General features: G+C 37.3%; 1 protein-coding gene across 1 annotated transcript in view; it reads right to left on the bottom strand.

Moving 5' to 3' along the window:
- Nucleotides 1-12,901: 12,901 nt before the first annotated feature.
- The window catches only part of TBCA (tubulin folding cofactor A), a 66,761-nt gene continuing 58,308 nt past the window's right edge, over nt 12,902-21,354 (bottom strand). The window contains exons 3-4 of the mRNA XM_019640989.1: nt 15,418-15,504; nt 12,902-13,179 (exon numbers count right to left, since the gene is read on the bottom strand). Of these exons, the coding sequence (XP_019496534.1) occupies nt 13,099-13,179; nt 15,418-15,504 (168 nt within the window). The 3' untranslated portion in view covers nt 12,902-13,098. The remainder of the gene's footprint in view (nt 13,180-15,417; nt 15,505-21,354) is intronic.

Here is a 21,354-nt window from a genome sequence, read left to right as displayed (position 1 = left end):
AATCCAATAAATCCAAGGTACCAGTATTTCAACATGTAATCAATATTAAAATCATTAATGAAATATTTTACAATCTTTTTTTCATACTAAGTCTTACAGCACACCTCAGTTTGAACAGTCCACATTTCAAGTGCTCAACAGCCACAAGTGGTAGGGGCTACCGTACTGAACAGCACAGAAGGTCCCATATCTGAAGAATGAGAGTTCCAGAAAGAAGAAAAAAAGAGGAAGACAGGACACCACCAGGAGGACAGGTGTGTGGCAGAGAACTACCCGTTCCGTGTAGAGCTGGAGAGAGGAGGCTCCAGGAGGGAAGGCTCCACGTGAAAAAACAAACGTATTACATTTAGAAGTTTGGAAAAATTCATTTGCCAGTTTGACAGATTTGTCAAAGCATTTGCAAAAAGTTAGTGATGGATTTATAAAAACCAAACAAATAAAAAATACTGAGGCTATTATTAACTACAAGAAAAATAATTGTGGGAGAATATTAAACATGTAATCAAACTATATTCATTGGCTTAAGAGAACTAAATCTTCAGCTATCATTATGGGAAGTCAACAAATGCTGTTTTGAGAAACCAAGAATCAAGCAGGCTAAGCCTATTACTTAGAAATATGGAGATAAACACCTGAAGAAGCAGATGAAAGAGCTAAAACTGCTTCTGGGAGGGAGACAATGGCGGATGGTGGGAGTCTGCTGTGTTTTGTAACCTTTCAACATTATTTCAGAGTCCAGAGTGCTAACCATTACACAATGGAACCTCAACATTATTTCATTTTTTAAAAAACTCTGTTTACGTATTATTAAAAATAATTACGGTACATACATAAGTAATAATATTAATATAGATAAGTGCAAAGAGAGTTAAGAGAGGAGAGTATATGCTTCCAAAAGGAGGAAAGTAGGAAAGTCTTTTCAGAGGAGCTGGATTTTTACTGCTCTTTGAGAGATTGTTAGTGTATAGTAGAGTAATATCCAGCTCTTTTTATCCCCAGGAGTGCAGAGGTGTTTAAATACATTAATAAAATATACATCGCTCAGTTAGGGACACTGACATACACATAGGCTATCACCAGTGGTTCTCAAAGTGTGGTCTGTGGACTAGCGCCTTCAGCGATACCTGGGAATTTGTTAGAAGTCAGAACTGGTTAGAACTTGTGAAGCCTCAGGGCCTACATCAGATCTACTGAATCAGAAATTCTGTGTTTTAATAAACCCTCTCGATCAGTCTGATGCACACTCGAGTTTGAGAACTATCATCCCCGGGAAGCAGATGGTATAATAGAAAGCTAGATCCAAAAGGGACTTTACACATCATGTAATCACATCTCTCATTTTATAGAGTAGAAATGGAAACCTAGAAAATTTTAATGACTTGCCTGCGAGGGTGGCAGCAGACATCTTGGTGCCCATAAGTTGAAAATGATAAAGCCAAAAACATAGAGACAGCCTGAGATCTAAAGCACATAAGACTGCTGTTCAGAGTTTAGTACCATCTACTCTCAGATTTCTAGCTGTGTGGGGTACTTGGTAATCTTTATTGTTTAAATCAGTATCTGTTACTGGCAGCTGAAGACACTCTATGTGATCCAGGGGTCTTCTGAAAACTCTCTTAAGTTTTTTCATTTTATCTCTTACTTGAGATGATTTGTACAGCTGTGGTAGCATATTATATGAAATCCAAACTGAAAGGTTTCTGGTGGTCCCTTCCACAGGGCTCTCAAAGACCCCTATGACTGATTCTGACACCAATTCTGACGTGTGTTTTTTTTTCCTCTATACCACCAAGCAATTCTCCATCACCAGCTGGGTGTCCTACAATTCAACTTAACCCTGACACCATCTACCTGGAGACAGTGTCAGATCCCACAGGTTAAGGGCTCAGTCTTACAAGACTGCCCCCTCCCCACTCCTTCAGGCGCCAGACACAAGCCCAGGTTATCACCTATGCTTCTGAATGAATGACTAGAGACTGGAGGTTCCAATGATCTCCACCTGGGGTTTGATTAATTTACTAGAGTAGCTCATAGAACTCAGAAAAACATTTTACTTACTAGATCACCAGCTTATAACTCAGGAACAGTCAGAAGGAAGAGATGCACAGGGCAAGTGCACCCCTCTCGCAGGCCCTCCATGTTTTCACCACCCTGGAAGCTCTCTGAACCCTGCCTTTTTGGGTTTTCATGGAGGCTTCAATTACATAGGCATGATTGATTACCACTGGCCACTGGTGAGTGATTTAACCCCACCCCTTCTTTCCTCCCTTGAGGTCAGGAGGGAGGGACTGAAAGTTCCAACCCTCCAATCACATTGATGGTTCCCCTGGCAATCAGCCCCCATCCATCAGTGCTTTCCAAAAGTCGCCTCATTTACATAAACTCTCATGTGGTAGAAAGGGGTTTGTTAGGAATATTGATACTTTTATCGCTCTTTTCACTTAGGAAATTCCAAGTGTTTTTAGGAGCTCTGTGCCAGAAACTGGGACACGGAGACCAAATATGTATTCTTATTATATATCACAATGAACTTCATTAAGGCATTTGTTCCAATGCACTATCAGGATCAGTTATTAGGTAATGAGCTTCTCAATCCTGTATTCCTACAGCCCAGCCTGGTGCCTGGCACACGGTGGTGCTCAATGAACGGTTGTCACGAATGGATGAAGAATGAGTTCTAACTCTGTTCATGTTACAAATCAGCATGTGGCTACTGCTCCTCTTTTATTTTGTCTGCAGACCTTGCTTTTTCTTTACCCAAGAGCTTTCTAACTTCCCTGGACTATTTACAAGTAATTTAATAATTTCATTTTCAATGTAGCCTTTCACGCAACAGAAACATGCAGTTTTGCTCTGAATTATAATTTTCCAACCACCCCTGGGATGTCCACATCTCTGTCTTTGGTAGAAGCGGATGTGAAAGGTGCATATTCAGAAGACAGCAACCCCTAACTTGAATTAACCTGCAAACCAAACTATGTTCTGCCAGGAGTCTGGAAGGACTGGAGGGTCTGCAATGAACTGAAGGGAGCGGCAGGTGGAAGAATCAGGACAGTGGTGTCAGCTGCCCCGAGGGGCTGTGCAAAGTCTCAGGTAGGCAGGCCACCGGAATATCCAGGGCCAACCTAAGCCTACGTTACAATGTCTGGGATCCTTACACCCCCCACCCCCAGGACCGATCAGAGCACGTAGAGAAGGCTCTGCTTTACTCTCTCCTTGGGGTTTTCTGATCAGGAAGGAGGCTCTGGAGCTGACAGCTGCAATCCTCTGGGAAGAGGGTTGACACCAGCTTGAGCTGCGCTCCTCTCCCTGGAATCCTGCCCAGCTGTGGGAGCTGTCAGCAACCTGTTGAGGATCCACACACTTGGGAAGTCAGGGGGGTAGATGCTGGTTTGAGGAAGGGGGGGGGTCCCTGCTCTGCAGGTGGAAAAGCTCCCCAAAGTGAGTGAGTGGAGCTGGCAAAGACACTGACAGATTATTTCCCTCCGGTTTGACTTGTGTCCACTTGACCACTGGGACTCAGCATAACTCATTAGAAAATCATTTGCCTTTAAAAGGAGCCGAAGAGATGTCAAGTGCTGTCTGTCTTCCTGAGATAAACTAACAAATGTCAATTTCCTACAGTGTCTAGTTCTCCAGCTCAGCCCGATCACTTTCACGACAGCCCCCATCCCTTTTCCCAGTGCAGTTGGAACAGGCCCAGGGAGCAGACCAGCTCCAGTTCTTGCCGGCAGACCCTCCCGTGGTTCCAGCTCCTGCAGGTGACCCTGTGCCCTGGGGCCCAGCAACGCCTGCAGTTGCTAATCTCTGGTTGCTTTACCATCTTCTGTTTGACTTGACTCTTCCATCGCGTACAAAACTAAATCCCTGCATTAAATTCTCTTAAGAATTTCTCTTAAAATCTCTTTGAAACACCTGGTTTCTGTTCTCCTGGTGGGACCCCAATTGGCAGAAGCACTTGTGTGTGAGACCATAATGCATCATCCTCTGAGGCCAGGGCTGCCATTGCCCTGTTTCTACATTTGCAGAAATTACAGCTCAGATGAAGTCAATTGTCCAAGTCCACATAGGTCATAAGTGACAGGGTAGGACTCAGAACCCAGACAGTGTCACTCTCTCTGTAGTGTATGTTTTAAAACAGTACTAATAATCCACATCCCATTTATGCCGCTTTGGAGGTGAGCTTTAAGTGTAGGGATTCAGGTGGTTTGCTATTTCCTCTGGGCTAGACTATTTCAGCTCTCAACTTAAATCTCACTTTCCTGAGTAGGCCCCCTCTATTACCCTTAGTTGACATTGAATGCCCCCATTCCTGTGTTCTTAAAGCCCCTAAGGGCTTCCTCATTCTGTCTCCCATCTTATGTTGTATTTGCTTGACTGCTGTTGTCTTTCCTGCCACACTGGAAGTCCCCTGAGGGAAGAAGGGACTGTACCTCTTCTCATCCACTGTTCTATCCCCATTACCCTGTACAATGATGCCTCGATGAATGAATGAATAAATCACTCTCAGACATGAGGGACATGACGTCACTGCTGCTCAGGATCCTCCAAGTCTCCACACTGGTTGGGTCCAAAGCCTGAGCTTCCTGCTTGGCTTCCAAGAGTCTTCAAAACCTAGCCTAAGCGCCTGTCTGATGTAGCTTTCCACCATGATGCCTCAGCCCAGCAAGCTCTCTACGCCATGCAGACAAGTAACTGCTGCTTCTCTCGACCCCCTTCTTAGATGCACAGCATTAAGATGTCAGCACTGCTCACCTTCCCTACCTATAGCCCAGCATCCTTGAAGGCTCACTTTCCACCTTGTCCCTAAAATGTCCCAGGTAACTATTCCTGTCTTAAAGCTCTTATCCATACCTCCTAGTTGTTTTTTTCAGCATCTGAATACCACCCTCCTACTCACAAATGTTGCAGAGGCAGAGCCTTGCATGATAGAAGCTAAAAATTGCAAATGCTTGCTTTCCCTGCCTGGCTTGCCAAAAGGAGAGCATGAGCCCCTAACTTTGGCTCCACCCATCAGAAACACTCGCCCTACTTTGAAATGGATCTGGTGTTCTAGGGGCAGGAGAAGGATGCAATGCTGTCCTTGGTTGTGGTTGTGGTGGTGGTAGCCAGATGGAACTCCTAGGACAGCCATGGCCAAGAGACAGCTGGCTGTGTCCAGTGTCCAGGGGCAGCCACGTAGACAGAACGAATGGTTCTAGTATCCTTACAGGACCCGTTCTGCAGCTTAATTTGGGGATTGTTCTTAGCTGCATAGCCCTGGGCCTGGACTTCCATTCTTCCCAGTGACTTGGTGAGCTGCCCAATATCCTTAAAATAAATAAATAAATAAATAAAAACACTTAATTGCTATTGACATACAATAAATAGCAAATATTTAAACTGTAAAATTTGTTGTTTTGCCTTGTGCATAAGCCTGTGAAACCATGACCACAATCAAGATAAGTAAACCTATATATCACCCTCCAAAGGTCCCTCATGGCCCTTGTCATCACAAGTATCCGTAGACACTTTAGCCCTGGGAGGGTTCTGAGATGAAGGAGATGAATGCAAGCCTCTTAAGCCAGTCTTCAGAGGAGTCACCAGATAGTTCGAAACAAATCATTAAATGTTCATGTTGAGTCTGATCTGCTCCCTCTGGTGCTGGTACCAGTACCAGGAACATGGGCTTTATTTTCAAGGTTACCATAGAGCTGGGGAGTACAGGATGGGGCCAAAGTAAGTTAAAATGCCACAAAGGCCACTGTTCTGAGACTTAGCCAGTTGTTTTTAGGACAAAATGGTGACTTCCAAGGTCCTTACGTATGGAACTAAAAAATGAAAGTCTCCCTATCTTTTTTTATGTATTAAGAACATTAACTTTCTATTAAAATCATTAATCTCCTATCCCAGTTTGATGTTCATATATAATTTTATTTTGAAAAAATATGTATAATGTTTGTTTTAGGAATATCTATTAATTTTCTTTGTATGTTTAGACATTTATTTTCCACTCAAAGATTAACTAAAATTTTCTTAGCTTTTTATATTTTTGTTTTTTACATTTAACTCTGTACTATTATAGTGGCCTGTCTCAGCTTTTACTTTTGCTTCCTATGATTCAGTCTCTACAAAGGAACAAGATTTTCAAACAATGCTAATTAAATCATGTCACTCCCTGGCTTAACATCTCTGTGGATTGTCATTAGAATAAAACCTTAATTTCTTTCCTTGGCTTACAAAATCCTACAAATTCTACTACTTTCCCTATCACTCCCTCGGCTTTTGCCTCACGGTTTCTGTACTCAGAATTCACTGAGCACCTTCTTCTTGGGCTTCACACGAGCTGTTCTTTTTATGTGGAATGCACTTCTCTGTTGAGTTTCTGATTTCGAGCTCAGCTTGTGTGTCACATCTTCAGGAAGGCCCTCCCTGATCGCTTCGTTGTTCTACATCGAAGCATTTTATGTTCATTCTATGCACAGAACACATTATTGCCCTTTTATTATTTATTTATTGTCCATCTCCAGGAGTCATATGTCCTCAGTAGCAGAGATCTTTTCCTGTCTTGCTAACCATTGCATCCCAGCTCCAGAATAGTGCCAGGCTAGCAGTAGAGGCTCAAGAAATACTTGTTACATAAATCTAATTCTTTAATCGATTTAAACTTTATTTTGTTGTGTGGGATGAGATATAAAACTGATTTTATTTTTCTCATCAGGTAACTGACTTTCCTAATTCCATTTTTTTTTAAAGATTTTATTGGTGAATTGGGGAAGGGGAACAGTGCTGGGGAAGTGGGGAAAAAGGGACCAGTCAAGTTGTTCTTCAATCTTCGTTGTGGAGGGTGCCAGTTGCCATCTGGCTTCCCGTTGGCAGCTTGTGGCCTCTAAGCTCAAGGTGCCGAGTTCAGTCTTAGTTGTGGGTGGGCATAGCCCACCATCAAACAGGCAATCTTGTTGTTACACCAGCTGAGCCATCCTGCCACCTGTTGGTAGCTCAGCTCGGGCGCATCACTGGCCCATGTGGGAATCAAACCAGTGGCCCTGTTGCTCAGAGCTCGCGCTCTTAGGCCAACTCTTAACCAACTGAGCCACTTGGCCAGCCCCTCCATTTTTTATTATCCACCCTTTCACCACTAACTTGAGATGCCACCTCTATCATGGACTTATATATTGATATATACTTGGGGCTGGTTTGGGTTTTCTAGTCTATTCTACTGACTGTTTAATCTTATGCTGGTTTCAGTGTTTTAAATTCAGTAGTTTTAAGTTTCAGTATCCAATAGCACTACTGCCTACAGTTATCCCTTCTCCCCCTTACTAATTCTCCATTTTCAAGATTTTCTTAATCTCCCCATTTTCCCCTATCGCTATAATTTTGGTAAGTGTGGCATCACACATATATTAATTCATGGAGAATTGCCATCTTTACAATATTCTCATCAACAGTGTCTTAGATTTTCTATTTCCCTATATTCTTACTGCATAATATCAATTTAAAATTCTTTGTTAATCTATTAGTTTCACCAGTGTTTTCTTCTAGATTGACATAGGAGAAATCACATTTTGACAATATTAGCTTTCCACATATGGTACATTTAAAAAGTGTCTCCTATAACTCTCAGTAGGAATTTATTTTTCCATTATTTTATTATTGCTGGCATATAGAACAACTTTGGGGTTCTACGAGGTCTGCCAATTAAGTTCGTGAACTTAAAAAAGTGCTACATACCTCATTGCTGAATATCACTATGGTCACCTTCGAAGTACTCCCCTTGGGAAGCTATGCACCAACGCCAGCGCCTAGTCCACCCTTCAAAGCAATTTTGGAACTCTTTTTCTGGAATGGCCATCAGAGCTGTCGTCATATTACCCTTGATGTCCTGAATGTCATCAAAATGTCTTCCTTTCAATATTTCCTTTATCTTTGGGTAAATAAAGAAGTCATTGGGGGCCAGGTCAGGTGAGTAGGGAGGGTGTTCCAATACAGTTATTTGTTTATTGGCTAAAAACTCCCTCACAGACATTGCTGTGTGAGCTGGTGCATGAATTGTTGGCGAAAAGTTCAGGTCGTCTAACTTTTTCACACAGCCTTTTCAGCACTTTCAAATAGTAAACTTGTCCAGTTGGTACAAATTCATAATGAATAATCCCTCTGATATCAAAAGTTTGTAACAAGTTCGCAAACTTAATTGTCGGACCTCTTATGTATTAATTTATTATGACTGTTTTAACGAAGTAACACAGGCTAGGTGGCTTAAAAAACCAGAAATGTATTGTTGCACAGTCCTGGAGGCTAGAAGTCCAAAATCAAGGTGTCACAGAGCCATAGTCTCTTAAGGGATCTCAGGGAGAATCTGTTCCATGCTCTCTTAGCTTCTGGCGTTACCTTGGTATCCCTTGGCTTGCAGTTGCATGATTCCAATGTCTGCCTATGTTGTCATATGGCCTTCTCCCTGTGTCTTCACATTGTTTTATTGGGATATCAGTCATATAGATTAAGGGCCTACCCTCCTCTAGTATGACTTCATCTTAACTGATATCTGCAAGGATGCTATTTTTAAATAAGATCATATTCTGAGGTACTGGGGATTAGGATTTCAACATACCAACAATAGTTACGTATATTCAGACTGCAGCTATCCACTTTAATTTCCTCATTGCTTATAATATTTTAAGGATGACTCACTTGTGTTTTCCTGATACATATCAACTGCATATGAAAATGATGCCTCGGGCCAACCAAGTGGCGTGTTGGTTAAGAACTGGCTTGGGTTGCCAGAGGGCCCCGGTTCGGATCCCACATATGAGGGCCAGTGACACTGCCCTCTACAGCTGAGATGCTGAACAACAGCTCAACCTGGAGCTGGGCTGCCGTGAGTCACTGGCGATGGCATAGGCTGCCATAAGCTACCGTGTGTGGCCGGCAGCCAGCGTGAGCGGCCCTCAAGCCGCTGTGAGTGGCCATCCAGAAGCCGGCGACTGATCTGCCTCGCCCGGGAAGAACACAGTGATGGTGCCAACTTGGGCCAGTGAAGCAACGTCCTCCACAACTAGACTGAAGAACAAAAGGACAGCAACATGTCTGTTCCCCTACCCCGAATCCCCCAGTGCTGTTCTTATCCCCAAATTCCCCAATAAAAAAAATCATTAAAAAAAAGATCCTTCTTTTCCAATATTTCTCACTTTATCTTATTATCTAATCTCATTGGTTAGTCCTTTATCACATAGCCATAAAATTTTTGCTTCATTGTTTTTAAAATTTGAATTTGATTACTACTGAAGTGAAACATAAAAAAAACCCCTACCCATTCACATTCTTTGTTTGTGATCTGTGTTTCTATGCTTTGTCTATTTTTGATACTGGAAATTTTTTTTATTCATTTGAAAGAGCTCTTTGTGCATTAAAAGTATTAATCTCTTGTGACATATATGCACCTTGTCAACTATCCTGAAGTCAACAGAAAGTACAAAAGGTGCAGATATACTGTAACATAAATTAATTATACCTTTCTGTGCAACAGGCCAATACATGAACAAATTAGAGCAATAAGACGAATAGTGGAGTGCAATGTGGATTTTTATGAAGCACTCTTGAAAATTTCGAGTACACTAATACTTATAACTTGTTTCATAGTGCACCATTTCTAAACCATTCAATTTCTTTCCAGTGAAAGCACTCAAGAGTCTCAAGGACTAAATTATCTATTAACCCTTTAATGCCAAATGCTTAACAGCTCTTGCTCACATACATGTCAAGGTTTACACTGACATTTAAAGGACATAACCTGCCATCAAAGAAAGGATTAATATGTCCTTGGTTTATCTAAATGACCAAATAATAAGATTTAAGTGATAACCAGCTGTAGGATATGTCCTTATTAAATTTGATAGGATTTTTTAAAAAGCCAAGTAATGTAATGAAGTTTGCAAAGTAATTTAGATTAACCAGGTTTGACTGCTCAATTTGGAAGTGATCCAGTGCACAGGTATAGACACAGGGACAATTTAAAAATACTAGAATTTGAATGTTCCTGACCAGAAAGTCAAGAAACATTAAATGGACATTACAATATATTGTTTTAACCAGCATTCATTACTCATAAAATAAACACATACTTATTTTAGCTGTGTGCTTCCCCCCCCCCCAAATTCCATAATTCAACCCTTCCTCCCCAAGGAACTGTTTACATGACTTATCCACCTGGTACAAAATAGGATAAAGGAAGGACAACCTAGTTCTTGGGATGTTCATACTCCTCCAGAACGTAAATGTCCCCAAAGCCCAGGCTGAAAGCGCCTGCCCAAACTTTGGGGCAGTGCTCTCATTTCCTAGGACTGAATCCCCATCAGCCAAGAATGTCCAAGTGAAAGGCTAGAACGTGGGAATGCTCTTAATGGCATTCAACCCAGCCTGCATTTGCTCACTTCACTCATTCCACGTTATGTTTCTATTTCTTTATCCTATGCACATTCTTACTTGCTTAGAAGTGATGTGCCCTTTGCTGTACAGAATACTACGGAAAAGTTAGGCGTACTACTTGATTCTGTCACTTGTTATGTTTTTGTTTTGCTTATTTACTCTGTGGAAGCCATTGTAGGAGTCTGTGCAAGGACAAAGGGCACCTAACAAATGATAAATTATACTTTACCACACTTCATACCTGCAATGTGTATAACTTTGCGCCCATTCACTGACACAGCTGCTCTGAGACCTAAGAAGTTGATGTGCGTGTGCGTGTGTGTGTGTGTATGAGTTTTATAAATAGAATTTTATATTATTGTATTAGGGTAGTGTTTTTCACAACCCAATAGCAGGTGGTCACGAACACTATTAAAAAAAATGAAACAATAAAAAACACTTGAGGAATTGTACATATTAAGGATCCTTATTGTTGTATGTATACATAGACCCCCATATGTGTGTATTGGGTCACAATGGAAAATGTGTTTCTTAGTGTTGTTTGTGGTCAAAACAGTTCAAAAAGCTGTGTATTGTGTTTGTGACATGATGGAGTCCTTCATAGCATTCTCTCTCTCACTCCAGAGGTTATAGATGTTCTTGCTTTTCACTTATTCTACAAATGTTTATTGAGCAACTGCTATATGTTGATTGGTGGTCAGGTGTTGGCAGCAGGGAGAAAAAGGCAACTTACTTTTGGGAATTTCTACCTATTGCTACTAAGATTTGTTTTAAATAAAAGCTTAAAAACAAGTTAATGATGAATCACTTACAACTGTTCGTAATTTAATGTGCCTCGTGGCCATGAAAATGTTAAGTGGAATGTATAAAAGATTCCCAGGAATAAGCCTTCACAGAATGTTAAGTTTCTTGCTGCTTCTCATCAGTACCTAGAGAGAGATCCAGTATCAAATCTATAATTGAGATAGGCATTCTCTAAAGATATATTTCTTTTCACCTACCTTGCTGTTGATTTTTCTTAGGCTTTTTGGCAAGAAAATCACTTTTTCCAGCAAGCAAGATTCAGGTCCTGGCTGCAAAACTGCTCCTTCAGTATGACTTTTCTCTTATTTTTAGGGACCAATACTTGTCTTTCTTTTTTCTTTTTTTTCTTTCCTCTTTCTCCCCCCCCCACCCCCAAAAGCCAACCTGTTCTGGTGCTTATAATACCATTTGCAAAATAAAGAGTTTCAATTCTCCTGGTACTCAAATCTCTTATATTGAACCTGAGTATAAATTTTACATTGTAATTATAGTTTTTATTTCCTTACTTTTCTCCCCCCAACTCAAATACTGTTAAAATGGCATGTAATGTTTTAAGATAATGACATTTAAATTTACAAATGTTTCTGATGTATATTATTCTTCTCTGATGAAATAATTTTCTGCATGTATAAAGATTTTATTTTATAAATTATACATTCCGTGCTTTAAAACAAAAGAGTAGCCTTTAGAAATAACATTAGGAAAGAACAGTAGTATTTTTCTCTTCTCTAATCTTTTTGACATATTCAATAAATGTTTTGGTTTCTAGTGATCATTTGCAACCTCCAAAATCAGACCAATCATACTATAAGTATGTATTTTATAGCAGCAAAATTTCAAGTTTTATTATTTTTTCAATTATGAATTTTAAAGTAAATGCTATTATTACTATTTTGGTTCATTAGATCACTGCTCATGTTAGGCTGGTGATATAAGGCTCATACACATTTTCTAGAAATATATGAAAACTAAATCAGCTGTCATATATTTCTGGAAAAAAACTTCAAATGATTAGGTAATGGGTTTATAAAAGGACTGAAAAAATATCTTGTGATAAAGCGATACGCTTTTCCAGTCAATCAAGATAATCCAGGTTTGGCTCCAGCGTATGTTGGAGCTGGCTTGTTTCTTCCCAACTCTGTGTTTCGTGAAGTCATGCTAGTAGCCTGGAATCGGTCACAGTGGTAGTATTTATACTACAGAAATCAGCAAAAGCTACAAATCAGAGGTTTTTCCCCCATCTTGAAGAGGCATTAAACATTTCCCAGCACTCCAATAGCAACAGCCATTATACCTTTAAAATACAATTCAATTCTTTATTGTTTATGAGACTCTTATTTGAAGATTTAAATAGTTGGTGTTTTCTGTATAAATCTGTCTTCTGGAAAAGAATTCAAATGGTTCCCATTAGTTTATAGTAATGGAAATATTAGACTTTCACTGTGAAGGGATAAATATGTGAGGCCTTATTCACAGAGAGGTTCTTTCTTTCTTATCAAGGAGTTGTGCCCTATTCAGAATAAACTGCTCAAAATTTGGAATTTTATCTAAAAAAAATAAAATGGTATCATATTTTCAACTCAAACCATGCTTATGAACCAAAACATTTAGACTTCAAATAGAATCCAACAGATTTTAATTCTGTCAAAAATGTCTATGATTTAATAAAAGGTTAATAAAAATATTTTGTAAAAAAGTATAAAATAAACAACTTTATTAGACGAATTCATTTATTTGACACATTAAATTAGGCAAAGAAAAAGATATGCAACTGCATAAAAAGAATCATATTCTCATACTACTTGAACACACAGCAGTGGTCAAAAGTAATGAATTGTGGAATGAATCCCAGGATTAATTAAAAAAAAAAACACCCTGTACAGAAAAACTTCAGGCTTCTAACTTGACTGAATCCAGTACTAAACGTGCTTCCTTATATTCCTCAGCTTCTTCCAATTCTTTTTCACTCTCCTGAAATAAAATATAATAAAAGGTAGGTTTATCTTTCTCAAACTTCAGTACTTTTTCAGTTATTTACTCAAATACAATAAACCACTAATGTAAAAACTTCAAAAATTAAAAGAAAAAGGGTCCCAAGCCTCATCTAATTATAATATGATTCCACAGATTTGCCACAGTTCTGCTCTTTCTTTACAGGTAAGGAAGAAACAGTTTGGTTTGGTTTCACTGTGTATTCTCATATCATAAGTGAAAAACATGATCATCTAAAGCTATTGACATTAATTAAATATAAACTTCAGAAAAAATTTTAAAAATTTATTCTTATTTTGTCAACACATCACCATACAAAGTGGTTATTATTAATCACAGACTAAAAGTAAAAAAATGATGATTTATTAATGTGTTACATATATGATAAAATTTAAACCAAAATAATCCCCCAGCTATGTAAAAGAAGACTACTGGTGTTATACCAGAGTTAAGTACAATCTTTTAATTAGAAAAGTGAACTGCCTGCTTGTTAAAGACTATTATATACTCTACTACAAGGAAACAAAATACTAACATCTTTCCTTTTCTGATATTTAAAGATTAAGTTTTTCCTTGATACTTTTACATAAAACTTTTACGAATATATTATAATAGTAACAAATCAATGAATAATATCTACGTTATTATGCATAGGAAATTGTTTGATTTTTAATAAATCAATAAAGCTATGGTAATCAATTCATGTCACGTCAATCAATAAAAAATGGAGATATACAAGTAGTTACAGAGCAGAGGGTATAAAGGGTGTGTGTTTTATTTAAGGAAAACTTAAAGCAAAAGCACTTAAATTTGTTTAACTCAGGCTATAGGTAAGAATTTCTTAAACCTCTACATTACACCTAAACTTGTCTTTGTTCTCTGTCAGTAAATACAAGCCATTTGAGGGTAGAGATATTGTTGAGTACATCCTAAGACACAAATACATCATCCGAAGACAGTATTATTTTTTTTCAAGCAATTTCTATTACTTTCTCAGCTACTATATTCATGAGAGAAAAAAAGCATTTAAATTGTCAGGAAATACAAATGGTGCTTCTGTCTCAGATAGTACTTTAATAGAGTAATTATTTCCTGCTTTCATCTATTTTTTATTTCAAAATCATAGCTTCATTTTTGGCTGTTAAGAAAATTTATCCTGCCTTTAAAAGGTTCCTATAAATAAACATAAAGTTCTGTGTCAAAATTAAAGTAAAATGTATACATTTCTCTCTTTCTTTCTACGGATTTAGTCCTAATATTATTTTGGGAAAATAAATCTCATTTTCTTTCAAAGAATACATATAACCATCATGAAAAAGTCTTACATTATTTTTGTTATATAGGGAACAATTATGAGTCAGGAGAGAGCTGTGTAGCTAGTAATTAATATTTGCTCAAGAAATAGAAATATAAAATGAGATTAGTAAATGTTAGAATTCATCAAATTATCATCAATAATAACAACTGGCATATACAGAGGGTGCCAAAAAAATGTATACACATTTTAAGAAAGGAAAAAACTGTATTAAAATTGTAATACTCAATATATACCAATAACAAAAGATGAATACAAGTCATGTGTACACATTTTTTTGTCACCCCCGATATATGGTATTATGCTTTTATGTCTATTAGGAAAGAAATAAGACGGCTTTTAATTATTCTAGAATTCTTTATAGAATGACTCTGTCATTGTATCACAGGGCACTTATATAGCAAGTATGATAATAGTGTTATCCAACTCCAAGTTAATGAGAGGACTGCCTATATTACAGGGATTTTTTTTCCTCTCTCAAATTAATTTAGGTTTGAATCTGAAAGAGTTCCAGTCCTTTTTATTATGGCTCAGGTTCATGTGAAACATTTGGAACTTCTAAAATTTCAATCTACTCATCTTTAATGAGTCAAAAAGATCCTTATGTATAAAAACCAAATAATGCAAAATATTTGGACAATATTAGTATTATGAATATCTACCACATTAACGCAAATACATTTAATTAAGTTTAAATATATAGAATAAATATACTAAACATAGTACTTCTACTGGAGCATAACTTAAATTCCTTTATTATTATTTAAAAATATACTGGTACACAGGTTAAGTGAACAAAGATCTGTCACCAACTAATTTTCAGAGTTAAATATTTAAAAATTTTGCCATATATATATCTGATTGAAAAATTTTAAACATAAGACAGAGAAGTCTTTACTTACTAATATCTGCAGAAGATCGGTATACGCAGCTTCCAACCTGCGCTGGCAGTCTGGGATCATCATCCGGGACTCTTGCAGGATCTCTGCCTACAACGAGAATCTCTGTGAGACACGCAGAGATTGCAGAACTTATGTGTTTAGTTTACACCTCTGTAAATATCTACAGTGAGTAAGAGGAATCAGAAAAAAAATTACAGTTATGTAAAATGGTTCAATATTTTAATTTAAATTGTGTTTATCAGAAGTTAGAAAGAATGACTATTACACTGTAAAATATACAAAGTACAAGTTTTAGATCTAAACCTTTTGGTAATCATCTTCTGTGCTAAGTGAAAATTAACTGGAAAAGCTTTCCATAGAGCATTTATTTAAAAAGGCTATTTAAAATATACTATTTCTCCTGCTGTCACAAAGCACCTTTATCCAAAATGGGATCAGCTGGTTATATAAATATCTCCTGCATCTTTCGAGTAATAAAGAAAAACAGGGTTCAGATAATATCACATGGAGATAATTACTGCATGAAAAAAGTTATTGAGTTATTGATCACATCGTGTGCACACTGCAGGAGGCTCTCATTGAAAGACAGAGGTAAAGAAAAATGAAAAGCAAAGACCAGCAGGTTCATATTTTTGATGCTTATCATGCATAAAAAGTTATTACTTATCCTTGTGCTTCATTTTAGGAGAGAGATTATTCTCCCCATGCCGTTTGAGCCAAATTACCGACCTGGCACCCCTCTGAATCTGAACTTCTGCCTATTCCTCCTAAAGACAGACACTACAGAATTAAACACAGGAATATTTATTCTAGAGGACATTTCTGGACTTCAAATCATTCAAAACTGGACTGCAACATATCAAATCATAAAAGAAGAAAAAAAATCAAATCAATGACCAGGAAACCCAATCGAAAAGAGGGTAAAGAAGTTAGTTTCAGATATCGGACCTCAAATAAGTCTGTTTCCTAAGGTAAGTAGGAAGCTGTATTTCCTTAAACTATTCTCAGAAAGAGACACAGAGATCATCTATTTTCAAAAACTCATGTTTGGTCAAATACCTTTGGTTAAATGGGTACGAAATCTGAACTTTCATTAAAAATCTTTACTACCTAGCTTATATAAAATAAAAAAGAATTTAGGTAATGGTAATCATACTGTATTTTAACAAAAACTTTATTAAGTCCCAGCACCTTCTTCCTTTCCGCAATAATTTTGTTATAGCTCACACCATAAACAAAATCAGAATCATAATATACAAGGATGCTCCCCATCCACATATTCTCAGGTGAAAGTCTATTGCTGAACTTGTCATTCTTTGACTATAAATTAAAAATTTCAAACACAGGATCATAACTTTACTCCAAAGCTAACCATACTATGCATAGATATTTAATCACTGCCACTAAATTAATTTTGTATATCTAGTTAGTTTGAATACTTGTGAAAAATAAGTGACAAGCACATTTCATTGGGTAAGCAGATGATATTTCTTCTACTATGGACTTCCCTTAAGAATAGTTTATAGGAATTAAACAAGATAAACTAAATATAAAGAATTAGGTCAAATATATGATAAGTCAAAATGTACACTTGTAAACTTTTTGGAAAGCTTTAGTGTTGTCACTGAAATAAATTTTAAACAATGCTATTCAAAATAACTTCTATTCATTATTATTGTATCCATTATTATACAGCAAGAATCCTCAATTAATCTATTAAAACAGAACTCTGACCTACATGGGGCCAAACTTAAGTCTCTCCTGTACACTAGGCCCCAATTCATTCAATAAGCTTACAATATATCTGTAGGATGCCAGGTACAGGGGATACAAAGGTGAGAGAGAGAAGGTCTCTGTCCTCCAATCCAGTATAGAAGCATGAACGTAACAATAAACATCTGATACCACTTCTACTAGATCATGCCACAGGAAGCCAAAGGCATACAGTACAGTGATGACCATGATTTGGAATCCATAAGCACATCTCTATCAAGGCCATAAATCACATACCTTACCTTGTAACAATGAATTACAACTGTCAGGAATGATTTTAAAAGACAATATGTAAGGTGTGATTATATAGTAAAGATACTCCTCAAAATACCTTTACTGTACTAAGTGAGTATTATCTTTCAAAGTGTTCCTCTTGGGAGGGAGTCACTCAAATGACTGGTGTCTCTGTTTAAAATATCTGAATAAACTGTCAGTTTATTTTAAGGCTGACTGTAACAAGACTGAGATTAAGTCAGGATCTTGGCACAGAGTGGGAGGTACAAGGAACCTTAGGGGAACACAACAGGATGCAGTCCTACTGATGTCTTATTGTTTTTAAAACAAGTTACCATTTTTTGAGGGGGAGTTATTCAGGTAAAATGGAAGTTAGAGGAGGCTTAGCAAGGCTCAGATTATAACAATGAATAAACTATTGAACTAAAATCAGATCAATTTCCTTTAAAATCAAACATATGAAAATTGGAAAGGAAAAGCCCTAATTGGCAGATCTTGATTTTTTTTCAGAAATAAGAGTTCTGGCCCATGCCAAGTTCTTTTGCTATTGCTTGATTTGGATAAAGCTTCCAGCCTCTTTAATGAACCAGATCATTCACCCAGGGCTGGCTATAGCTATTATACAATCACCTATTATATAATCACTCTAATATTGGATATTGGTTGCTTCTGGAACCAATAGTAACTGCATTAGTTTGCCAGACTGAACTCTAGAGAAATCCAGAGATTACTGGAACAACAGTTTTTCCTTTTACACAGTGGTAAAATGGTAATGTGCTTGAATATTTCACCATGTACACATATAGCATTAGGTTCCACACCTTAAAAATATACAATTTTAAACTGTCAACTATACCTCAATAAAGATACTCTGACTGAGAAACAGATGCAGAATTATAGAGTCAGAAGGGACACAAGTGGTTCTAGGCCAGTCTCATTTTACAAAAGAAAAAGTCAAATCCCAGAGTTATTAGCTAGCTGACAGAGTCTGAGTTAGAGCCCGTGATTCTGATTTCAACTCAAGCATATGAATTAGTGGTAGTGACAGCCAGTCTCCAAGATGGTCCTCAATGATCCTTACTTCCTGGAATTCCTGCCCTTGTGTAGTCACTTCCCACAATGAATTTGAGTTGGCCCTGTGTGACCCATGGAATGTAGTGAAGGTAAGATTCTGGGACTTAAGAACTGAGGCTCAAAACCCTGCAGCTTCCACATGGGCTTCTTGGAATGCTCACTTTTGGGAAATCCTTCTCTCAAGTAGAGAGATAGACAGATAAAAAAAGACAAATGTCAAGAAAAAATTCATTTGACTTGTGTTTGTGGTTATTGCTAAATGGTTAAGGATGTAAGAAGGATCCCATGAGACAAAAATGATCTGGACCCCTAAACCCTAACATAGCAACAATTACTTTAAATATAAATGGTCTAAATTCACCAGCTAAAAGATAAGACATTCACAGACTGGACCCAACTTTTTTGCCATCTGTAAGAAACTCACTTCAAACATAACAAAATAGCCAGATTAAAAATAAAAGTATGGAAAAAGATATATCATGCAAACATAAAAAACGGAGTGGCTCTATTAATACTGGATAATTGGATAGACTTCAGAGCAAAAAACTTATTAGGGACAAAGAGGGATGTTACATAATGATAAAAGGATCAACCCACCAAGAAAACATACTGATCCTAAATGTGTATGCACTAAATAAGACAGCTTCAAAATATATAAAACAAAAACTGATAAAGTTAAAAGGAGAGACAGACAAATCCACAAATATATTTGGGGATTATCAATACCCCCTTCTTATCAACTGATAGAAGTACTAGAGAAAAATTCAGCAAAGATATAAAAGAACTGAATAACACCATCAACCAACCAACAAGATCTAACTGACATTTATAGAACATGCTACCTAAGAAAGGAAAATACAAATACTTTTCAAGCACCCACAAAACATTCACAGCAGTACACCATATACTGGGTCAAAAAACAACAAAAACAAAACAAACAAACAAAAATAACAGAAGGACAACAGAAAACTCTTTAAAACTCTTAGAAATTAAACAACATATTTCTAAATAACCCATGGGTCAACAAGGAAGTCTCAGAGTTAAGAGAATTATACAGATACATGAAAATAAAAATATAACACATCAAATTTTGCAGTATTCAGCTAAAGCAGTGCTGAGAGGGACATTTATAATACTAAAATGCTACATTAGGAAAGAAGGTCTCAAATTAAAAATCTAAGTTCTTAGTTCAGGAACCTAGAAAAAGAAGAGCAAAATAAACCCAAAGGAAGCAGAAGGAAAGGAACAATAAAAATAAGATCAGAAACCAATGAAATAAAAAACAGGAAAACAGAGAAAAATCAATGAAACAAACAGCTGTTTTTTTGCAAAAACAAAAAAGATAAACCTTTGTACAAGATTGACAAAGATAAAGTCAGAAGGCACAAATCACCAGTATCATTAGCAAAATAGAGGATACCACTACAAATCTTGCAGCCATTAAAAGAATAAAAAAGAAATACTATGAGCAATTTAATAATATTGTTCATAATGCTCATGAATTCAACAACTTAGAAGAAATGGACCAATTCCTAGAAAACTACAAACCACTAAAACTCAACTGGTAACCTAAATAGTTTTATATCATTACAAATACTAAATTTGTAATTACAAAGTTCCTGAAAAAGAACTCTCCAAGCCCAATTTTATCAAATATTTAAAGAAGAATTAACACCAATTTTAAACAAATCTTTCAAGAAGAGTAGAGAACATTCCCAACTCATTTTATGAGACTAGTATTAACCTGGTACCCAAACCAGACAAAGACAGTATAAAAAATGAAAACTGTAGATAATTATCTCCCATAAACTTAAATACAAAAATCCTCAACAGAATATTAGCAAATTGAATCCAGCAACGTATAAAAAGAATTTAAAAACTATGATCAAGTGATCAAGAAGATATGTATTGAGTGTATCCATACCATGGAATACTATTCAGCAATAATAAGAAACAAACTATTGATACACTCAATGACTTGGGTGGACCTCAAATGAATTAAGCTACGTGGAAAAGGGAAATTTCAAAGTACTACACATTGTATGATTCCATTCCATATTATGTAACACTCTTGAAAGAATGTTAATTATTTAGGATTTAGAGGTGGAGGGGATATAGAGGTAGCACAAGGTAATCTTGCGATGTAACAGTTCTCTATCTTGATTGTGGTGGTAGTTACATATGCTACATATGTGATAGAATTGTATAGAACTACACACAAACACAATGATATATACATGTACAACTAGTGAAATATAAATAAGCTCTATGGTGTACCAATGTTAGTTTTATGGTTTCATATGGTAATGTAATTATGAAAGATGCTAATATTGCAGGAGAAATGGGGTGTATGAGACCTTCCTGAACATTTTTTGCAACTTCCCGTGAATTTATAACAAAAAACAAGAAAGCAAATGCACAAACAGAACATCATTTATAAACCTGAGTATATGTGCCAAGAGACAATATTTTCTTACACCACTGAATGTTATTTTAAACAATATTTTTATTAAAAAAAAGCAAACCTGGGGCCAGACGAGTGGCGCGTTGGTTAAGAGTTGGCTTAGGACACCGGCTCTGAGCAACAGGGCCCCAGTTTGGATCCCACATGGGCCAGTGATGCTGCACCCTCTACAGCTAAGATGGTGAACAACAGCTTGACCTGGAGCTGGGCTGCGCTGAGTTGCTGCGACAGCGTAGGCTGCAGTGAAGCTGCAGTGGGCTGCCATAAGCTACTGTGTGTGGCTGACAGCCAGCGTGAGCGGCCGGCAGCCAGTGTGAGCTGCCAAGAGCCACTGTGAGCGGCCGTCCAAAGGCTGGCGGCCAATCTGCCTCACCCGGGAAGAGCGCAATGAT

The sequence above is a fragment of the Hipposideros armiger genome, unplaced genomic scaffold (genome assembly GCF_001890085.2).
Source record: "Hipposideros armiger isolate ML-2016 unplaced genomic scaffold, ASM189008v1 scaffold_55, whole genome shotgun sequence".
Classification (NCBI taxonomy): Eukaryota; Metazoa; Chordata; class Mammalia; order Chiroptera; family Hipposideridae; genus Hipposideros; species Hipposideros armiger.
Note: the sequence above shows the minus strand (reverse complement) of the source record. Positions and strands in the feature narration are given on the sequence as shown.